This window comes from Patiria miniata, unplaced genomic scaffold (assembly GCF_015706575.1).
Source record: "Patiria miniata isolate m_02_andy unplaced genomic scaffold, ASM1570657v1 HiC_scaffold_7, whole genome shotgun sequence".
NCBI classification, from domain to species: Eukaryota; Metazoa; Echinodermata; class Asteroidea; order Valvatida; family Asterinidae; genus Patiria; species Patiria miniata.
In genome coordinates this window covers 37,371,173-37,389,662 of record NW_024037074.1, presented here as the reverse complement: position 1 = coordinate 37,389,662, position 18,490 = coordinate 37,371,173, and the positions used below count along the sequence as shown (strand labels likewise).

Genomic DNA, 18,490 nt, shown 5'->3' with positions numbered 1-18,490 from the left:
CAGGGATCTTTGTATCCATAGCTCATCTCGCTATCCACTAGGCTACTGTGTGGTAGCTCGACGACAACCGTTCTTTAAAATGCTTTAATGTATTGTAACTAGTTGAGTAACTAACAACAATGCTGTTGATGTCATTGTCCGTTCTCATGGATAAACACGAATTATTCATGACATTGCCCCTAACCCTCCTAGGAATAAAAATTACGCGTCCGAAACAGGCTTCCAGAGCTACGGCTACGTCTATTGTCAGCCCGTCCCCGTGTATTTTCAATGGGCGCGGACCTAGACCTAGCTCTAGACAGTTGATTCGGATGCAGCCTTAGGCTGCATCCGAATCAGTTGTCTAGAGCTATGTCTAGGTCTGCGCCCATTGAAAATACGCGGGGACGCGCTGACAATAGACATAGCCGTAGCTCTGGAAGCGCGTTTCGGACACGGCCTCAGTTTCATCAGGATGCCTGCATCCGAATCAACTGTCTAGAGCTAGGTCTAGGTCCGCGCCCATTGAAAATACGTGGGGACGCGCTGACAATAGACGTAGCCGTAGCTCTGGAAGCCCGTTTCGGACACGGCCTATAGTATAGTCAGAATCTTTTGGTCTGGGAACCAGACTACATGACTGATAAAAAAAGTCTTGGCTCCTCGACAATGGAGGGCGCTCTTATCAATGAAAATGTGCACTTTGTCAGCATGGAATGCATGCACGTCATGTATGATGTGATCGGTGCTGCCTCGGTATTTGGCTGCGACTGTGCGATCGAGTATTCATATAATTTATATGCATGTACATCATCAGTTTACATGTATGCAGGCCTGAGGGAGAGTCCGACTTGTGAAATTACATCTTCAAATGGGTCAACCGGAAAAGGCTAGTGTTTCCCAAGCTGAACGGGAATTAAAGGTTTGTTTGAAACTTTGAGGCCTACACTACAGCCGTACGTGAGAAAATGATGAAAAGAGTCTACAAAATTTCATACAAGTACAAGGCCGTGGATATTTTGCCGGAGACGGCAAACCTTCAGTAAACGTTAGTTTGCCGGATATGCACTGAAGATGCACAGTTACTGTTTTTTTATTGTACTTAAACATTTTCCGGTGACAAATTTTAGTCTGGCTCCATGCCAATATTATCGTTGTATTTTTGTATTAACAAGATGGGAATCAGACCATTTTATAATTTCGGACTTTATTTCCCTTTAAAAAAAATCCTCCAGAGCCACAAATCTGAAAAAGAAAAAGTAGGCCCCCCCCCTAATACTCTGCAATAAAATGTTTGAGACATATTAAAATAATAAAAGAAGAATATTCTTATTTATTTGGGGATGGGAAAGAAACCCTTAAAATTGTGGCGGGGGTCAGGATTCGAACTCGGGACATCCCGCTCACTAGAGCTATTGCTTAACCACTGCACCAACTGTGCTACACAACTTTGGTGGGAATTTAATACATGTTATAATTCAGCCCTATCTTAAAGAGTACAGCGCCCTCTGTTGATATGGATTGCCGCCGGCAAACCTTTAGTAAACGTTAGTTTGCCGGCGTTACCTCCGGCAAAATATACACTACCCAAGTTTAACGTTGCTTAAAGTTTAAGTTTAGTATTTAATAGAGTTTATTTTCCTGATTAAATAACGTCGGTCAGCATCACATATGGAATTCCTGAACCCCCGGATCAATAGATAAGGACACATAGAATACTAAGAGTAAGACGTAAAAATTGGCTTCTCCAACAAGGTAAAAATATTGAGAATATTGGTCATAAATTTTTTCGCCCGGTTTTGAGCACTTCATACCCTGGACTCCCTCCGTAACGTAGGGAGGAAAGGGAGTCCCCCAACGTGGCGCACTTTGATTTTTCACCTGTAGCGCCTAGACCCGTGGGCGTGGCGTTGTATACAACGCCACGCGCCTCCCTCGGGTAAATACTAGCGAAACCACTGTATCTTTTGATCCGCTACATACACATAACCATGTATAATTTTGCCCATACATAAATCACTTACTTGTTAGGCTTCCTGTGAATTTACGCGAGTGTTGGATCTGGCATTGCCAAGAAATTTGATGTAAAATACGGCACAACTTTGTCACAACGAACATTTTCAAAATGATCAGAAAATCAAAGACAGGCGTGACACTCCGGTACCCCAAGTTCCGCTTGCGCAAAACGGTAGAAGTCCCACTAGTGGGTACCTGACTAACCGTCTGACAATGCAGGATGACCGTATTACTATGTACAATTCTGCTAAATCCACTTCGAAAGTCCGCCAAATCATGCAATATATATTGCTGGTCCATTGTGCAAGGATTTGTTTCAGGGATCTTTCAATAAATGAAGGTTTTTCAAACCAAATGTGCCATATTTCTCTAATCTTTTTCATTTTCCTTCATCTTCATAATTCTTCCGAAAAAAATATTCTGCTGGATTTCTGTACAACTCATTTTTGTATGCAAATATTCTGTCAAATGTAGCCGAAATTCGGCTAGAATGGTTACTCCATCTTAGTAACCGCGGATCACAATAGAGTGTTTTTACTATAGATTGAAGCGTGGCTATGTATATAGCCACGTTCACGGGTCTATGTAGCGCCTAGCTAGAGCAAAAGTTTAAACTGAAATTTCACAGAAAGTGAAATTTCATCAAGTTCTAAACACTTCTGTTCATAAATCAAGAGTTTATCTTGCCGTTCGAAAGTTAAAAGAAAAAAATATTTTGGCGTGATTTTCCGATTTTATTTCAAAGTGCACAGTGAACCCTTTGAAAATGCCCCCCCCCCCCAAAAAAATAGAAAATAATTTGCTGACAAACGTCTACTTGAGTATGTTGGTAGGACATTAGTAGAGATAAAAATTGTTTATCAGAATTTACCAACTATACAGAAATTTTTAGCATAATGTTAATTTGAAATTTTCCGCGATTTATTCAAGTGCGCCACGTTGGGGAACACTCGGCCTATTTGTGCCCAATTTCTGGACACCACCGTTTTTAAATTTCGGATTGAATTTCATGAAACCGAAATTGTTCACAGAGGTTAAATAGCAAGCATTAATTAATAAGATAAATGTACCAGTATTTCACTGAATGAATTTGAAGTTTGTCTACAAAGAAGTTTGGCAACACTGATGTTGAAAGTTAGGGTATAATTGTCGAAGTGCGCCACGTTAGGGAACATCACTATAATGCTTATTGCATTAGAGCTGGAGTTACTCAAGCTAATACAGAGGTCACTTGACACCCTGTCAATCATGATCATGCCTGTACAAACCTATAACTATCTGACTATGATACTATTTATCCATAAATGTGGCCAATTCACTGGACTGCCTCCGTAAATAAATCACAATTATTGATTTGCTCTTTATCGGTATAATTCACGGTCAATTTTCATGGCAAAAAGAGAGCAACGAATATTCTTTTTAAAAATTGTAGCCCAGTTGATTATATGGTGAGTTTTATTGGAAACTAATTTTGAGTATATCTTTTCGGGGTATAATTTTGGGATAACTCACATAATGGAAATTTTGGACATTTTATGCCACCATAGCGCCAGAATATGTTGGCAAAATGTCGCCAACATGCGCAGACTAGTGGATGTCTCACACTGTGCATGTACAGCAAGTAGCCCCCAAGTGACTACGCCGGCAATAGGCTATGAACATACGTGGTACATGCCCTACACTCCCTGTGACCACGTTTGGTGATATCATGGAGGTAGATGCACACCCTTGGTTTCAAAACCGTTAACATTAACATTATTCTTGTACTTCACTCATCTTTCTAGAAATTGAGAGCAGAGAATACTAGACTGAAAAAGGACTTGGAAGAAACAAGGTACATTGACTTGTAGGCCTATTCAGTTGTTTATAATCAGATTAGTTTGTCTCAAACCAACTCGATCCGATTCAACTTGGTTCAAGGTCAACTCGGTTCAAGGTCAACTCGGTTCAAGGTCAACTGGGACCGAAGTCTGCTGGGTTCCAGTTCAACTCGGTCCCAGTTCAACTTGGTTCCAGGATGACTCGTTCCCAGGTCAACTCGGTCCCAGGTCAACTAAGAAATTGAAGGGAAAAAGTATTCTGGCGAGGGGGGCAAGGCAGATTTTTTTGAAAGAGTATTTTTTCAGTAACTACATGTACTTCCATTAATGGTTAGAGAGTGTCCCCCCCCCCCCCAACTTTTCGATTTTACGGAGGCCAAGTGTCTGGAAAAAGTGCCTACATTTTGGCGCGGGCGCACATGTGCAGTATCCTCCCCCCCCCCCCCCCCCCACATCAAAAGCTGGATGTGCTACTGACTAGGGGTGAAAATAAAATTGCGCCATGTTAGGAGACGTGCCACTTGAGGGTACAGCAACAATACAAGAGACCTTAAAATTGTCAGACCCTACCTTTGTTTGCGTACTGTACATTAATTTTTTTTCCCATGGGGACCAAGTTGACCTTGGACCTAGTTGGCTCAGACCGAGTTGGTTTGCAACCGAGTTGACCTGCACCCATTAGACTCAGTCATGTCAGTAGTCCAGGGAATCTGGTTTTATGTGCAGACCTTTGCTCCAGATTAGCAACCTATCTAATTATTTGCTTTTTCAGAGTGCAAAAAGTGAAATGTAGGAACTGAAGAATATTTCAAATGCTAATGAAGGAGTTAGGAAACAGGGATTTAAAAATCTTAGTTTCAGAAAACCAGGAACCTGGAATGCCGGGCATTTGACTCGATATCATATTCGAAGTTGGGACAATTATAACTGTACAATGTATGTCAAGCTTTGAATATATGGCATCAAGTTTGAAAAAAAAACAAAGAAGAAAGATTTGTGTGTGTGTACATGTGTATCTCACTGTGATTCCAGTTTGTTCACCATCTTGGTATTAAATGCCTGGTACCCACAGGAGTCTTTACAAGCAGCTGGTAGATGAGGGACCGGTGGAGTCCTTTGACGAGAGGAGAGTCCATCTCCTGAAGTCTCAGATCATCCAGTTGGAGCGGCAGGTGTGGACAAATCGTTATTGGCTTTAATCTTTTAATTTTGAAATGTTTTGTGTAATCGTTGAAAAGCAGTACATGTACTTCCAAAACTGCTAGCTTGTAGCTGACCAGAAACGGTAGAGCCCTTGCGCTGTTCGCTGGTGTAAGGTGAATTGAGGGCCGACAGGTCTTTGTTTATCTAAGGTAAACAAGAAAGCAGAGTACGCCTGCAAACATTAATAACTTTGTCCCGTAAGTCACCGCAAATATATTTTTTGGACAGTTTTGGGACTCGAGTGTTATTAGCCTTCGACTCAAGTCGAGTCTAGCCTTTCTGATGAGGGACTCGAGTCGAGTCCAGTTGAGTCATTTGCTTGCAGGGACTCAAGTCAAGATGAGTCAGTTTCCCGTTGGGACTCGAGTCGAGTCATTGACTCAAGTTGGACTGGAGTTGAGTCATTACAATTCTGCAGAGATGAAGCAAGTTTGTTTCTTTGTTTCTTTCCTTGACAGGTTTTGCTTCATACAAATGCACTGAGTTCTCGAAATGGAGTCCTACTCCATGTTGAGAATTGCCTACAAACCATTGCAGACCAGTTACGGTGAGCCTGCATAATGTTAAACACCAGTGTATCTCTTAATATTGAGTTTTCCCCTATGTTGATGAAAATTTATAAGTACCACACACTCAGTGCTGTCTTTGAGCTTATTGACATGCATATAAGTCAAACCTCAAGGGTAAAGGTTCAAAATTTGACTTAAGCAGAGTTTTGAGCTAAGCAGGGTTGTATATCATTGTTATTCTACTGAGGGGAATGGATTCTTCGTTTGACTTAATAGTTGTTTTGAGTTATCAGAGTTTGACTTATTGAGATTTCACTGTATCAGACTCAAACCAGCCAGCTGATATTCAGCAAGATTAGTGGTTGCATGGTTAAAATCTCTGTAAATAGTACAAAAGCAGAGTTGTGGATTCAAGTCCCACCAAAGTTTGTACATAGACCGGAGACTTGACCTCATAACACACGTGTATATATGAGGACAGACAACGACCTTGGGCTTCTGTTATCTTGGCTGTTCCACCTCCCCTATTGTTTGATTGACCTTCTTCGACTGCACACTCTAGAAAGTCTAGAAATTAAGTTTGGGCTTGCTGACCTACCCAAGTAAGGAAGCAAAATAATTTATCACAGACACAATATTTAAATATGAAGGAAATCGAGAAAATAATTTAATATATACAAGACAATAATCAATCAATGAACACGGATTAGACTCCCAAATTATAATTTGGAAAGTACACAGGGTGCACTGGTGATGTCAATAAACACAAAATGTCACACTCACACCATCATTCATGTATACATGAATGTATACAGAGTAACTACATGTAAGTTATGCACAATCAATACGCCTAACAATTAGGTTGCAACGTCCCTTCTGGACAACAATGGAGTACTTGCCTGAATTTGGTTTTAAGAACGGAGCACCCTGTTGGTAGGCGCATAGATATTTAAATCAGGTTAACCCCTACGTCATAGGGCAGCCTGACAATTGACGTGCTGCCGGTATCAAACTTTAAATTGCTGTCCACAATAATCCACCATTTTGAGTCCGTGCACAGACTACTGTTTAAGATGCTTTCAGTACACAGTGCCTACGAAAATTACATCGCTGAAGGGCAGAACCCAATTTGCAACAAATCACATCTCCAAATGAAGTCTTTGTGTGCAAGTTTGTTGTTGTGTTCATCTTGGCAGGGAGTTGTTGGCGAAGGACGTCCACGGCCCAAGCGTGCCCATTCAGAGGTCTCAGCTGACTGGCCTGATTGAGACTGCAGAGGGCGCCAGACTCAGACTCTTCAAGAATGTCGAGGTATTTTCCCAGAGGAGGCCACTTCTGAGTTGCATGGCTACAGCTTTAACAGCGGGCATGTAACACTAGTGCCTATGGGAAATGAATTTAGCTATTTCCATCGGCGTATGTGTACTTCGGCCGATTCAGAATGCAGTGCGCCACCAAGAGTTTGCCATCGAGAGTTCTTTTTTTCAGTGCATTGTGGGAGATGGTTGACATTCGCAGCGCGGGACGTTTGAAATTGTTCATTTTTCCTGTCAGTAAGCATATGATTCGAGTATCTGTTTGCCCTACTTTTTCTTTTTATCAATATGATTTTTTTTGTAAGGCGGCAAAATGCTGTGCCCCAATCTATAAGAAATTAGCTCAAGTTGTCTACTGACACTCGTTCAAATGGGCCATGGTTTTTCGACCGTAAACTTGAAAACTGGACTCTCCATGGCAAATTCTTGGTGGCGCACTAAATTGTAAATTGCCCAAATTGCAAGCTGTGGCCAAGAAAGTCAGACATGTGCCTTTTTTATTTTAGGTCAAAGATTTTCCAAACATAGCTTATAACAACATCTTACACACCAGGCCTGTAGCCAGCCTGATGGAGGGGGGGGCGGGGTTTGTTTTTACCATGAAATGGACCTTTAAAGTGGACCTTTACGATACTATCACTGAATCCCCTTTCTGAACATTTGGACAGACCTTGTAAAACAAGACTTGGCTGCAAGCCGCGCACCGCATACCAGGCAACCAGAATAACGATGTGCGATGTGACGACTAATAGGCGATAAAGTAGTGCCGGATAGAACTCATAATTCGGTGGCTCTTGCCTGTTTGTTTGTTTTCCCATGTCATTTTGCCTTTATATCCTGCAAGGATCAAAAGTTTAGTTCTAACTTTTTTTCTCAAATATATCCAAACCTTAAACCAGGCCAATAATCCTGAGAGATCGACACGTCCGATTCTGTACATGGGATCCTTTCTTAAACCCAGCGCTGAAGAAGATGGAGTGACGCTACTCGATGTGTGCAGTGGGAAGATAGAACACCTCAATCTCAAGCAAATTGTAAGTAAAGCGGAAACTCAAATATCCAGATATAGACAATCACAAACAAGGCTAAAGGCTCCCTGCACGAGCAAGAAAAAGACTTTGTGACCCCTTTTGAGAACCCAGTTGATGGGACACACTGAGTGTGCTTACTGGTTCGAGCATGGATAGTGCTCAAGTATGCTCAACCGATTTTATTGTGAACATGCAAAACGCAATAACGTCATCGCGTGAGAGTCTTGTAATTTTCTCCCTGAATTTCTGCGACCTTCAGGCAAAGTTGGAATCCAAGCTCTTCAGCCTGCACAGGCATCTGCAAACCCTCCACCAATCGCTGAGAGCCACCTGGTCACCTGATCATCGTTCGGGGTCCCAGACAGCCAATCGGCACCTCCCGTTGGCTGTCAATCAGAGGTTGTCCGGCCTCCTGGCCCGGTGCCAAAAGTCCATCGCTGAGAGTTGCAGTGACTTGCTGTCACTTTCGATTCTTGTCCCGTCAGCTCCGTGGGTAAGAATATTAATTAAAACTTTTTTCAGCTACTCCTATCAACTATAAAGTTAACTTTTCTTTTCTATTATTTTGTACTTTGGGGTCCTCAGACAGTTTCAGTGAATAGTTTTATCTGGATTATAGAAATTAAACCAAACTTCGGCTCAGGTTAAGTTGAGGCTAATGAGGTCCGTATCCCAAAACTGGGAAGATAAACCAAAAAATGTTAGATGGAGCTCTGACTTGACGCTTAAGCATAAAATGATTTTTTATTTGTTTGAGTCAGGTCTCTTATTCCAGTTTTGGACTTTGTCGTATCTTGTTTTTGTTTTATTCTGCAGCCTCTTGTGATTAAGCCAGTGAGTGCTGAGTTGAGTCTGGACTCTGTCATGTCAGCATTGCCTAACTTCCCAAGGAGTAAACAACAACAGGTGCGAAATATTATCTGACCCAAAAAAATGCAGAGAAATTATTGCAAATTGTGGAAGTCCTAGATGAAAACCCGAGGTTTTCAATATGAATGTTAAGTCATTGTATGTTTTTGATATCCTAAGTAAAAGTTTAAAGATAGAGTAGACCATTTGTAATTTGTGCATTTTTTTTTGTGGAACCAACAAAGTGCTCAAAATCTAAAGACAGATATACTTAATAACTAACCTGATGAAGTTTTAGCTCTGTGAATGATGTATATTTCGAGAAAGCAGAACAAACATTAACACAGTATTCTGGATCTTTGTATTCAATTCCAAAGTTGTCATATTTTTGAATTGCGTCCTCTCATGACTCAATCCCAAAATCAGCATTCAGGACACGATTCTCATGCAGCTGGTTGTCACCCACTCACGGATTTGCCTAAATTGCAAACCAACTACAAATTAGAATGCATGGGGGGATTGACGAAAATTTTCAAAAATGTGTCACTTGACAAATCTTTGTAAACGACCTTCTTTCATTGTTTTCTTCAAAATGACAACATGCCAGAAGGGATAATTTCATGGGGAGTCTAGCATCATCGCTATCTTCAAACCAAATAAGAATTTTCACAATATTTTAGTCGGTTACTTTTTGGATAGATGGTAATGGTCTATTCTACCTTTAAAGGTGTTGATGATGCATTTAAATGTCTTATTTTTATTTTTTTCAAACCAGGGACGAGCCTGTATAGATGCCGTACTGAAGGCATGTAACTACTCAAGAAACGTAGCCAAATTAGAGGTGAGAACTGCTCTAAATGATGTATTTGCCTTTGATGCAGTTTGGTATACGCTAAGCTTTGAGTACTGGCCAATTGGGATATACGCAATGGCTTTGTTTTCTTTATTTGATAACTTCTGTCACATTTATTTTTCCTGTGCATATTTTCAGTATTTTCTTTTTTTTTCTGTTTGCATTTTGGTTTCTGGTATATGGCTTGCTCTTTTGTTTTTATTGCGTTGTAATTACACATCAACATCCTCTCAAACTGTCTTAAGTTAAAATGTCATGAACAATTGGAGCAAGTCTCAACACCAAAAAAGCTACTTGCTGGGACACAAACCAATGGTGCATCACTGGAATATGGACCGTAGGCTTCATTTTGTTTGACCCTTGTTTCCGACTAGTGTTCCAGGGTCACGCTCAGCCAAGGCCAAGTTCGGGAAGGACCATTAGTCGACTAGTGGTTGATATGTGACGTACCTTACGCCTGCGCACTGATAGCAACATGCGAACGTCTCTAGTCAAACGCTGGTCAAAATGTCATCGCAAAACTTCTGGATCCTGGCTCTCTGCTAGCGTTATGAATGCGCGCGGCTATTGGTTACCAGCAAAGCAACCAACCCCAGTAGGCTGGTTCCAAATAGTCGACTAGCGTAGTCAACCACCGTTGACTAGACAGAGTTCAGGCAAACGTTAGTTAACCATTGGTCAACAAAAGTCCTTGCACGAACTTGGCCCAAATACATGTAGTATGGGCTCTGTGCACAAGTACCCCCTCTAAGGCAAGAAAGGGAGAGTTGGGGAGACTACCTTGAGAGACATTTGAATGCATCGCCGATGACGCCTGATGCTCACGCGAAGACGCTATGCCTTAGTGCACATTCAGGATGAAATGAGTTGTGCATACTTCACTCTGTACGAGTGCAAACCAGTATGTGCACGCCGTGTGTGTCTCCTCCACAGAGCTCTCAAGCATGGTAAAAAAGCGCCCTCTCTCAAGTTGTTTGGGCACGGAGCTTATTAGTTAGGAGTGACTCTAGGTGACTACCAGTACTTTAGATTTATGTAATGATTCTCCATTCACTCAACCACAGAGTCATTCTGAACAAATGCAACAATCCATCTTTCGTGAGCATGAAGTCGCTGTTACTTGTTTCAGATGTCAAACTCGTAGCTTAGGAGTAATATCTTAGGAGTCAGGTTGGCGTAGCATGCAGTACTTTTCTCCCCAACCACTGCTGTGATCTAGGTGGATTGGGTTTTCAGTCGCTACATGATTCCCTGGATTTTCCTCAGAAAATTCTTCAGCGGTTCCCCCCACATCTAAAACTGTAATTTCTTCACATTTTCTTCTCTTTACTGGGCCCCATGGGAGACCAGTGTATTGCACTGAATGGGCTACCCAGATAAAATAAGAAAGAAAGAAAGAAATAAAGAAAGAAAAATTTGGTTGAGCATGACCCTAGATCGAGAGCCTGACATGGTTGTCATTTACTGCATGCCTACATTTGCCAGTCGGTGTCCTTTCTGTTGGCTTGTTTATTTGGTTGGTATGATGCTATGCCTATCATGTATTGTACCCTGCATGCTTATAGGCCAAGGCATGTGCAAGCGAGCTTCACTTTCATCAAAGCGTTTACGATGTACAGAGCAAGTACATGGACTCGTTGTTCACCGCAGTCAGGTAGGGGGTCATCAACGCAAGCTTTGTTGATTTGACTTTAAAGATGTCATTATTTTTTATTAGCCCCTTGATGCTTAAGGGGAGAGCCCTCCTGCTTTTCGGGTGTGGCACTCTAAAATATAAATTTTATAATTGAATTGATCATTTTTTAGCTTAACAAGCCGTGAACTTTCCAATGAGACATTGAATGAAGAAAATTTGGGCCACGCTAAGTTACCAGTATTTTCAGTTCAACCTGTGAATTAGGATTGCTTAGACTCGACTCAAGTCTAAAAATTTTTTAAAGTCTTCTTTTTTTTTTAAATCATTGTCTCTAAATGCCCCCCCCCCCCCTAGGAAAAAAATTCTAGGACGTATTCTTATAAAAATATTCAATAGCACGGTTGTTGATGGTTAAAAAAATTACATCATAAAAGGTACAAACATCATCATCAAGCGCAATGGAAGGTCCGCTTTCCTCTGCAAGACATGTTTGGGAAAGATTTCCATATACGAAGTTCACTCAACACCCTGTGTACAAACCCTATGAGATTGGACTGAAAAATTCTAAGTGTTTTCTAAGAAAATGCTTGTATTTTCTCACTGCTCAAATTGACTTTGATGACATGAAACTGCTATGTGGGGGCTTGTTAGTCAATACAGAGGAAAATTAGTGAACTTCGTATATGGAAATCTTTCCCATGAATGAACTACATTTGCAATGTAACCTCAGATCACAGTATGCTTTTCTTCTAAATATGAGCTCGGAGTTTAGTAAGAATTAAAAACCAATGTAGTTATTTTTTTCTGATGTGCTACTCAGTTTGAAACAAACAAACAAGCTGAATTTTTTTCTTTCTCAAAGCTTTAATACCATCTGAATAGAGCCATGGCCACAACTGCAATGTCTACTGTGTTCATGAGCAAATGACGTTTGTTTGGTGAAATTGTTTGCTATTTAATATATTTGTGTTTTCTCTTGACAGAGAGGCATACGCAGACTTTGAGAAGAACACCCAGACACTACTCTGTCAACCTTTGAAAAGTGAGAAACTTTACATTGTAAATACTTGAAGAGAGACGCATAATGGTAGAACATTTGTCAGCACTGTAATAAGCCTTGCAGTCCAGTGTCGTAGTCAAGTCTATCAAAAGTCCATAGTCCATTCACTAGCACAAGGGAATGAACAATAACATCAGAGTGCCTTTGTTAAGCTCATTGGAATAACTTGTGACTTGAATTTGGACTGGATGACTTGTGATGGACTCGACTTCAACACTGTTGCAGTCTTGGAGCTTGTGACGAAATGTTGCAAATGTTCACAAGCTTGCTCATGTGGGATTCAACCCCTAACTGATTAGAGTTCTTAAGGAAACCTTAACCAATAAAAATGGAATTTTGATCTTTCCCATGCAAAAGTCTATCAAACCAAGATATTGTCGGAGCAATGCTCGGACAATAGGAGCACTCATCAGTTTTTCATGGGTCTTTGGAATCCCCTCCGCTAGAGAAAAATTATCTCCTAGCTTCACAATTCAACCTTTTTGACTTTATTCATTTTTTTTTTGTCAGAGATCCTTGATGCTTACTCGGGCCAGACATCCACCACATCAGAGGAAGCGCTTAGAGAGTTCCTGACAACATTCAAAGCGGAGGCGAATGAGGTAACAACAGCTGGGCCTTCACATGTCAGCCTTGAGCTGAATTTCTTGGGTTAACCTTTGGTTACTGGGCACTGGTTCCATGGCTCATTCCTCACCCTCCCACCTTTTTTTTTTTCTTCAGTTCAGATTTCATGTCAACATCATTGAAAAAAAGTGATAACATTGCTCATTTAAACATACACTGCAACTTTTTCAAAAGAAATTGTCTATAGCAATATAAAACAACCAAATTATTAAGTGATGTTAACATGTAGGAAAACGGAGAAGCAATTGCTTTTTGTTCCCCTTCCCTATGAAGACAAATACAAAAGAATAGACTGGCACAAGGACAAAAATATATACAAATAATGGGGACAATGAGATGTTATGCAAGTAGCTGGACAGAACCTTACTCAATCCTGTACAATCCGGAATTGAGGAGGGTGCATAAAAGCCCCGAGAAGTTCAGTGTGGATTTTGAAAATCTGGGATTAGGTTATGGTTAAAGCTGACTAAAGTCTTATCAATTAACCCTTGCCCTTGGGTTTATTCCTACAGCTGGAAACAGTTGTGGACATGTTAACCTTGGATAAAGAATCACCCTCCCCCGGCCAGGAAGCATTGTCAACATTTGGCAAGGACTTCTTTGCGTCTGTGGATGTCCTGGCGCAACGGTGCTCCGACGAGAGAGACAAACTCGCCGAGGAAATTGAAGCCGTGAAGCAGATGAAAGATGAGCACATGAAGCATGGGCTGAAGGTCTTCGAGAAACCCAAGGCGGGACCAAAAGATGCTAAGGAGGAGTATGAGGATGCTGTGCAAGACCCGGACGCGGGGGCAGAGACTGAAAATGGCACAGAGGCAGGACGCGGCTGTGATGTTACATCTGAAAGGTCTTCAACAGGAGATGCTAGAGGGCAGTCTGCTTCCAAGTCAACAGCCAAATCGTTAGTATTGAAAACAAGACTTGATAGTCCAACTGGTGGCAAGACTGTGAAGGATAGCTCGGTCGGCAAGCCACCAAGAAAAGGACCCAGTGTGCTCGGAAAAATAGGAGGCACTAAGGACCTTGACAGTGTCTTGAAAGAAGCTGGTCGCAACGGGCCCCCATCTGCAGTCCGTGATACCCCCTCACCAGCCAAGAAAGGTGTGGAGGTGGACTTGGTGTCACGCCCCTCTCCTGGGTCGCGCATTCCGCGCTCAGGCAGTACACCCCGCCTCAAACCACCATCCCTAATGCAAAGTCCTGCAACTCTCAGGACACAAGAGGGCAGCAGAGCAACAGGTACACCAAAGAGAGTCACAAACAGTTCTTTGCAATCTCCTTCGAGGGTTTCTGGTGTCAGGAGGAGTTCAAGCGAAGGAAGTCGATTGAGTTCAAAAGCTACTGGTGCTAAACCAGGGTCTCAGGATTCTTAAAAATACATATGTATTTTCTTGTGCAATAGTATTCTGCTGTGCTTCGGCAAGCAATCCAAAGGCTTCCCTTATGTGTGTTGCATCCATGTGCATTCGATCTAGATAAACTTATACTTCTGCTATCGGAATGTTTTCTACAGGTGTGCAAATTTGGAGAAATTTGTTAAAAATTCAATATTTTGCATCATTAGGAGAGCACTTGCTGCAATCTGACCAAAATGATTGGTAAAGAAAAGTATTTCCAATTTTGATTTAAATATTTTTGATGAAAGTCATGTGTTTCTGAGGGGAAAAAAAGAACTTGTGTGTTTGAAATTGAAAGGTGTGGTGTCATAGGACTGTGAGTAGATCCTTTCCTTTGCAGTTAACACATACATATGTAATTGTAGTTTTACCATTTCCCCACCTCATTAAAAAAAAATAATTCTGCCCTTGTATGTTAGTAAATATTTATAGTCGAATAATGTAGTATTTGATTAATTGGAACGTGGATTTGATTGAATACTCACATTTTGAGACCATTGACATTAGGGGTAATTTTTGTGTGAATATCATGTTTGAATAGAGATACTTGTTTCGAGATAGCTTTCTTGCTGATAAAACGGACTTGAAAGATGCAAATTCGGGCAAATATTCTTCATAGAAGCTCTAATATGGCATCTGACAAACATTAGGCCTCGTTAATTATATCAAAGTACATCACAGACACTTTTGTCATGTTCTCAAGACGGCTCCGATTGGTTTAATTTCTTATTTGGTAAAATGCTAGTCGCATTTCATATTTAGATATTCATCACACCCCTTGTTCTAGTCCGAGTGTCATCCATCATTCGCGGAGCCCGCAAACATCTGATAGGGCTATATGCGAGCATTACAAATTTTATTCGACCCCGCGCGCCAGCGAATCGGGAGTCGACTTTAGCAATTGTGACGTCCTTTCGTGCAAAAATGTTGACTAAGCTGATTGGTCAATTAGCTGTCATGTTTTTATAATGCACATGTACAAAAATGGTTACCAAAGACCTGACAGCAGGCGCCTGCTGATTGGTCAGAATCTGGTGTCATAGAGGGATGCTTTTTGATGCAGTTTTGAGGGTGCTTGTACAAGTCCCGGGGTTAAACTTATCATAATTCAAGATTGAGACATTTGTGTCAAAAACCTCACACTTTATGAATCATGACACGTTAATACTGCACACAAGCTTTAAAGCATGGGATTTCTGTGGTACTTTATTCATCACGTGACTATTTTATCACTTTTACTACTATGCAAAATTAAAATATATAGTTTCCTCTTTGACTGCAGTGCCCTAAATACATTTCTCGAAGTTAAATTACTGGCCACTTTTATGTACACATGTAAACCGTCCATTTTACAGTGAAACAGCCTTGATTTGTGGGGGAAAATATTAGCAGGATACTGCCTATTTTATTTTATTCTTGACAATACATTGTACATGCATCAGTGACTTAATCTGGGGAGCATCTCAAAATTGTGTAAATGCTTGAAACGTTCAATTCATTTACTCTCATTTTACTTGAGAACAGAGAGAGTACATTGTACACCAACTGTTCTGATCTGGGAAAGTTTGCCTATAGCCCATGCACCCTGTGACTTCGTAGGCAACCAAAGGGCAACCAAAACATTTAAGCATCTTTTGCATGTTATTGTTTGCCCACATTAAAGGGAATGTACAACATTTGCTTTTGCTGCAATTTTCAGAAATAAATGGATTTGGAGGATAAGTATGTTATAGAAAATATTGTTAAACTGACTTAATTCACGTTTTGGGCTTGTAGATGCTGGAAAAACCAAGAAAACCTATCATATTCTTGTAGTCTGGTTCCCTGACCCCACTTAAGATGAAACGGAGCAATTAATACACTTTGGGGAATTTTAAGGTCAGAGAATAAGTCTAGCAAGCTTGAACCCCTTCACAGGTGTGCAATCAATTGCAAAGAAAAGTCAGAATAACTAAATGTGAAAAAGTAGGAACAGTTTTTGAAAAAAGCCAGTTTTTTCCAACGCTGGTCGGCCGATCAGCGTTGGAAAAATACAGTTTGTCTTGAAAATGACAGCACACCGGGAGCCACGGTTTGAAAGGATGCTTTAGACTGTCATTCCCTAACAATTCAGTAAGGTATTATGTGATAATTTGATCATTCCGTTCTTTGATGTTTGCAAATGTTGTATCTTCCCTTTAAGCAGTTTACGTAAACACTCTTAAAACCACTCATATTTCAAGAAATATACCTGCATTGCAGAAGAGAACTGTTTGCTTAAAGTTGGCATCAACTTGTAAAGAAATGTCACATGGTCTATAGTCGCTTCCCAGAAACCACGACTATGTCCTCTTTTGCTGCTTTAACACCACTTATTAGACAACACAGCTGCTTTTAGAGTGTCCCCATTTAGTGACCAACGTAATTTCAGTAAATTTGATTAAGAGAACAATTTGTGTGGACTTCTTAGGGCAAATTTGATTAGAAAGACCACTGTGTCCTAAATAGTCGGGTGCCCTGAAGTGTTTCATACTGTCCAGCTCACTAACATTGGAACACACGGGGAACACTACTTGTTCTCACCAGAAACCTGCCATGTTCCATGAACTTCCCCACGAAGAATTCATGAACCATTTTGAGATGCTCCCTTAATTTTAAAAATCAGAAAGTTAAGTGGTTCATCATTCCTATTTCCACCAACTTGAGTGTCACTGTGGCTTTACGTACAACATACATTCAACAGAATTAATTGTATATCCACATGATGTATACTTGCATGGCACAATAAAAAAAAAAGCAATCTTCCAACAAATCGATCATAGTAATACCTGTGTGTTTCTTTCACCTTGTAAACTGTGCGGGGGAATGTTTAACTGAAATCCATGCACAGTGTTGGGTCGCTCAGGAAATAACTCTACAGTTCTATTTTCAAAAAAATATGACAATCTGTAATTTGATTTCCAACAAGATTCCAGAATGGTTTTTCGTTACACAAATCCATCATACTGGAGTTCTACTTGCCAGTTAAATAAATATGCGAGAGGCACATCTTACATGACCAATAACCAGATGAAATTCTGGCGAAGTTGAAATTGGTTTAAAACGTTTCTGACTTGATGCTTACTTGCTATCGGTGCCTAGCCCCATGATATCTCAAATACTTAACTTCCACTTGATATTCACTACGGAAGCTACATACTTACCTAGTTAAAAAGCAGGTAAAATCAAATACCCTTACCTCTAGACGTCTAGGTTATCATGTACATATCCTGCAGTAATTTGGGGCAAACTTTCTCCAATGTTTCCCTCAAAATTACTGGGAACACAACTTTTGAGGAATTTAGCATGCATCCATATGTGGCCCACAATATGGGGGAGTATTTGAGACGCATGTATGGGGCTATAAAACCACCAATTTGCCTTGGAAGTTACAGTTAAGAAAACTATGCACCAGGTTTTAAGGGTCTTGTTTGGGCATCACAAAAGAATGGAAAATACTGATGGTAGTCTCCTCTCAAGATCGGATAGTCTCCTTTCAAGGATTTCACACAGTGATGCTCATACTAGCCCTATATAATATAAAATGATTGCACATAATCGCTTTGAGTGACACAGTAAAAGTTAATTTCGTGTCATGATATTTTACCCTTTTCTGCAGCTTTGTTTTGGAGGAAACCACATCAATATTACATTGTGATATAACTTGGACACGGCTGTCCGTTATTGCTCTGTGTAAAAACATACATGTACATCATAACAAAATCAAAAACATTACCCCCTAAATATGGGCCCCAAACAAAATAACACCAAGGATGTCCCAAGGGCAGTTTTATATCATACTATAGTACAGTAGAACACCACTTCAGTTAGCAGGAAAAAATCCTTCACAAATGGTTGAAACAATAAAATGTCCGTTTACTTATTGTGTTCAGATGGTAAATTTCCATATGAACACTAAGTCTTGACCATTTCATTGATATAATGGCAGTTTGGAATGTTTACATCAAGTTGAAGGAGGCCCTCTTGGGCAGTCGTGTCACGCGCATAAAAGTGTGTCGGTTGCCTGCACTAGCTTGTATTTAATCACATATGGTGAACCAACAGAGACTCAGTTCATGAGCTGGTATCCTGTTGGCTGTGAAACATGCTGAACATTGCTTTTAATATAGGGCCACAGTTGTGCCGTGAATATTGATCATTGCCCATATGAATTAG

At 40.7% G+C, this 18,490-nt stretch overlaps 1 protein-coding gene across 1 annotated transcript; it reads left to right on the top strand.

The window, feature by feature from the left end:
- The first annotated feature begins 669 nt into the window (after positions 1-669).
- On the top strand, positions 670-15,476 carry LOC119746535. The gene is made up of 13 exons (XM_038223517.1): positions 670-901; positions 3,780-3,829; positions 4,888-4,987; positions 5,477-5,565; positions 6,724-6,838; positions 7,743-7,877; positions 8,134-8,367; positions 8,691-8,780; positions 9,499-9,564; positions 11,142-11,230; positions 12,196-12,254; positions 12,783-12,874; positions 13,412-15,476. The coding sequence occupies exons 1-13, from the start codon at positions 851-853 to the stop codon at positions 14,270-14,272; spliced, it is 2,031 nt and encodes a 676-aa protein (XP_038079445.1). The 5' UTR covers positions 670-850; the 3' UTR covers positions 14,273-15,476.
- Positions 15,477-18,490: the final 3,014 nt, after the last annotated feature.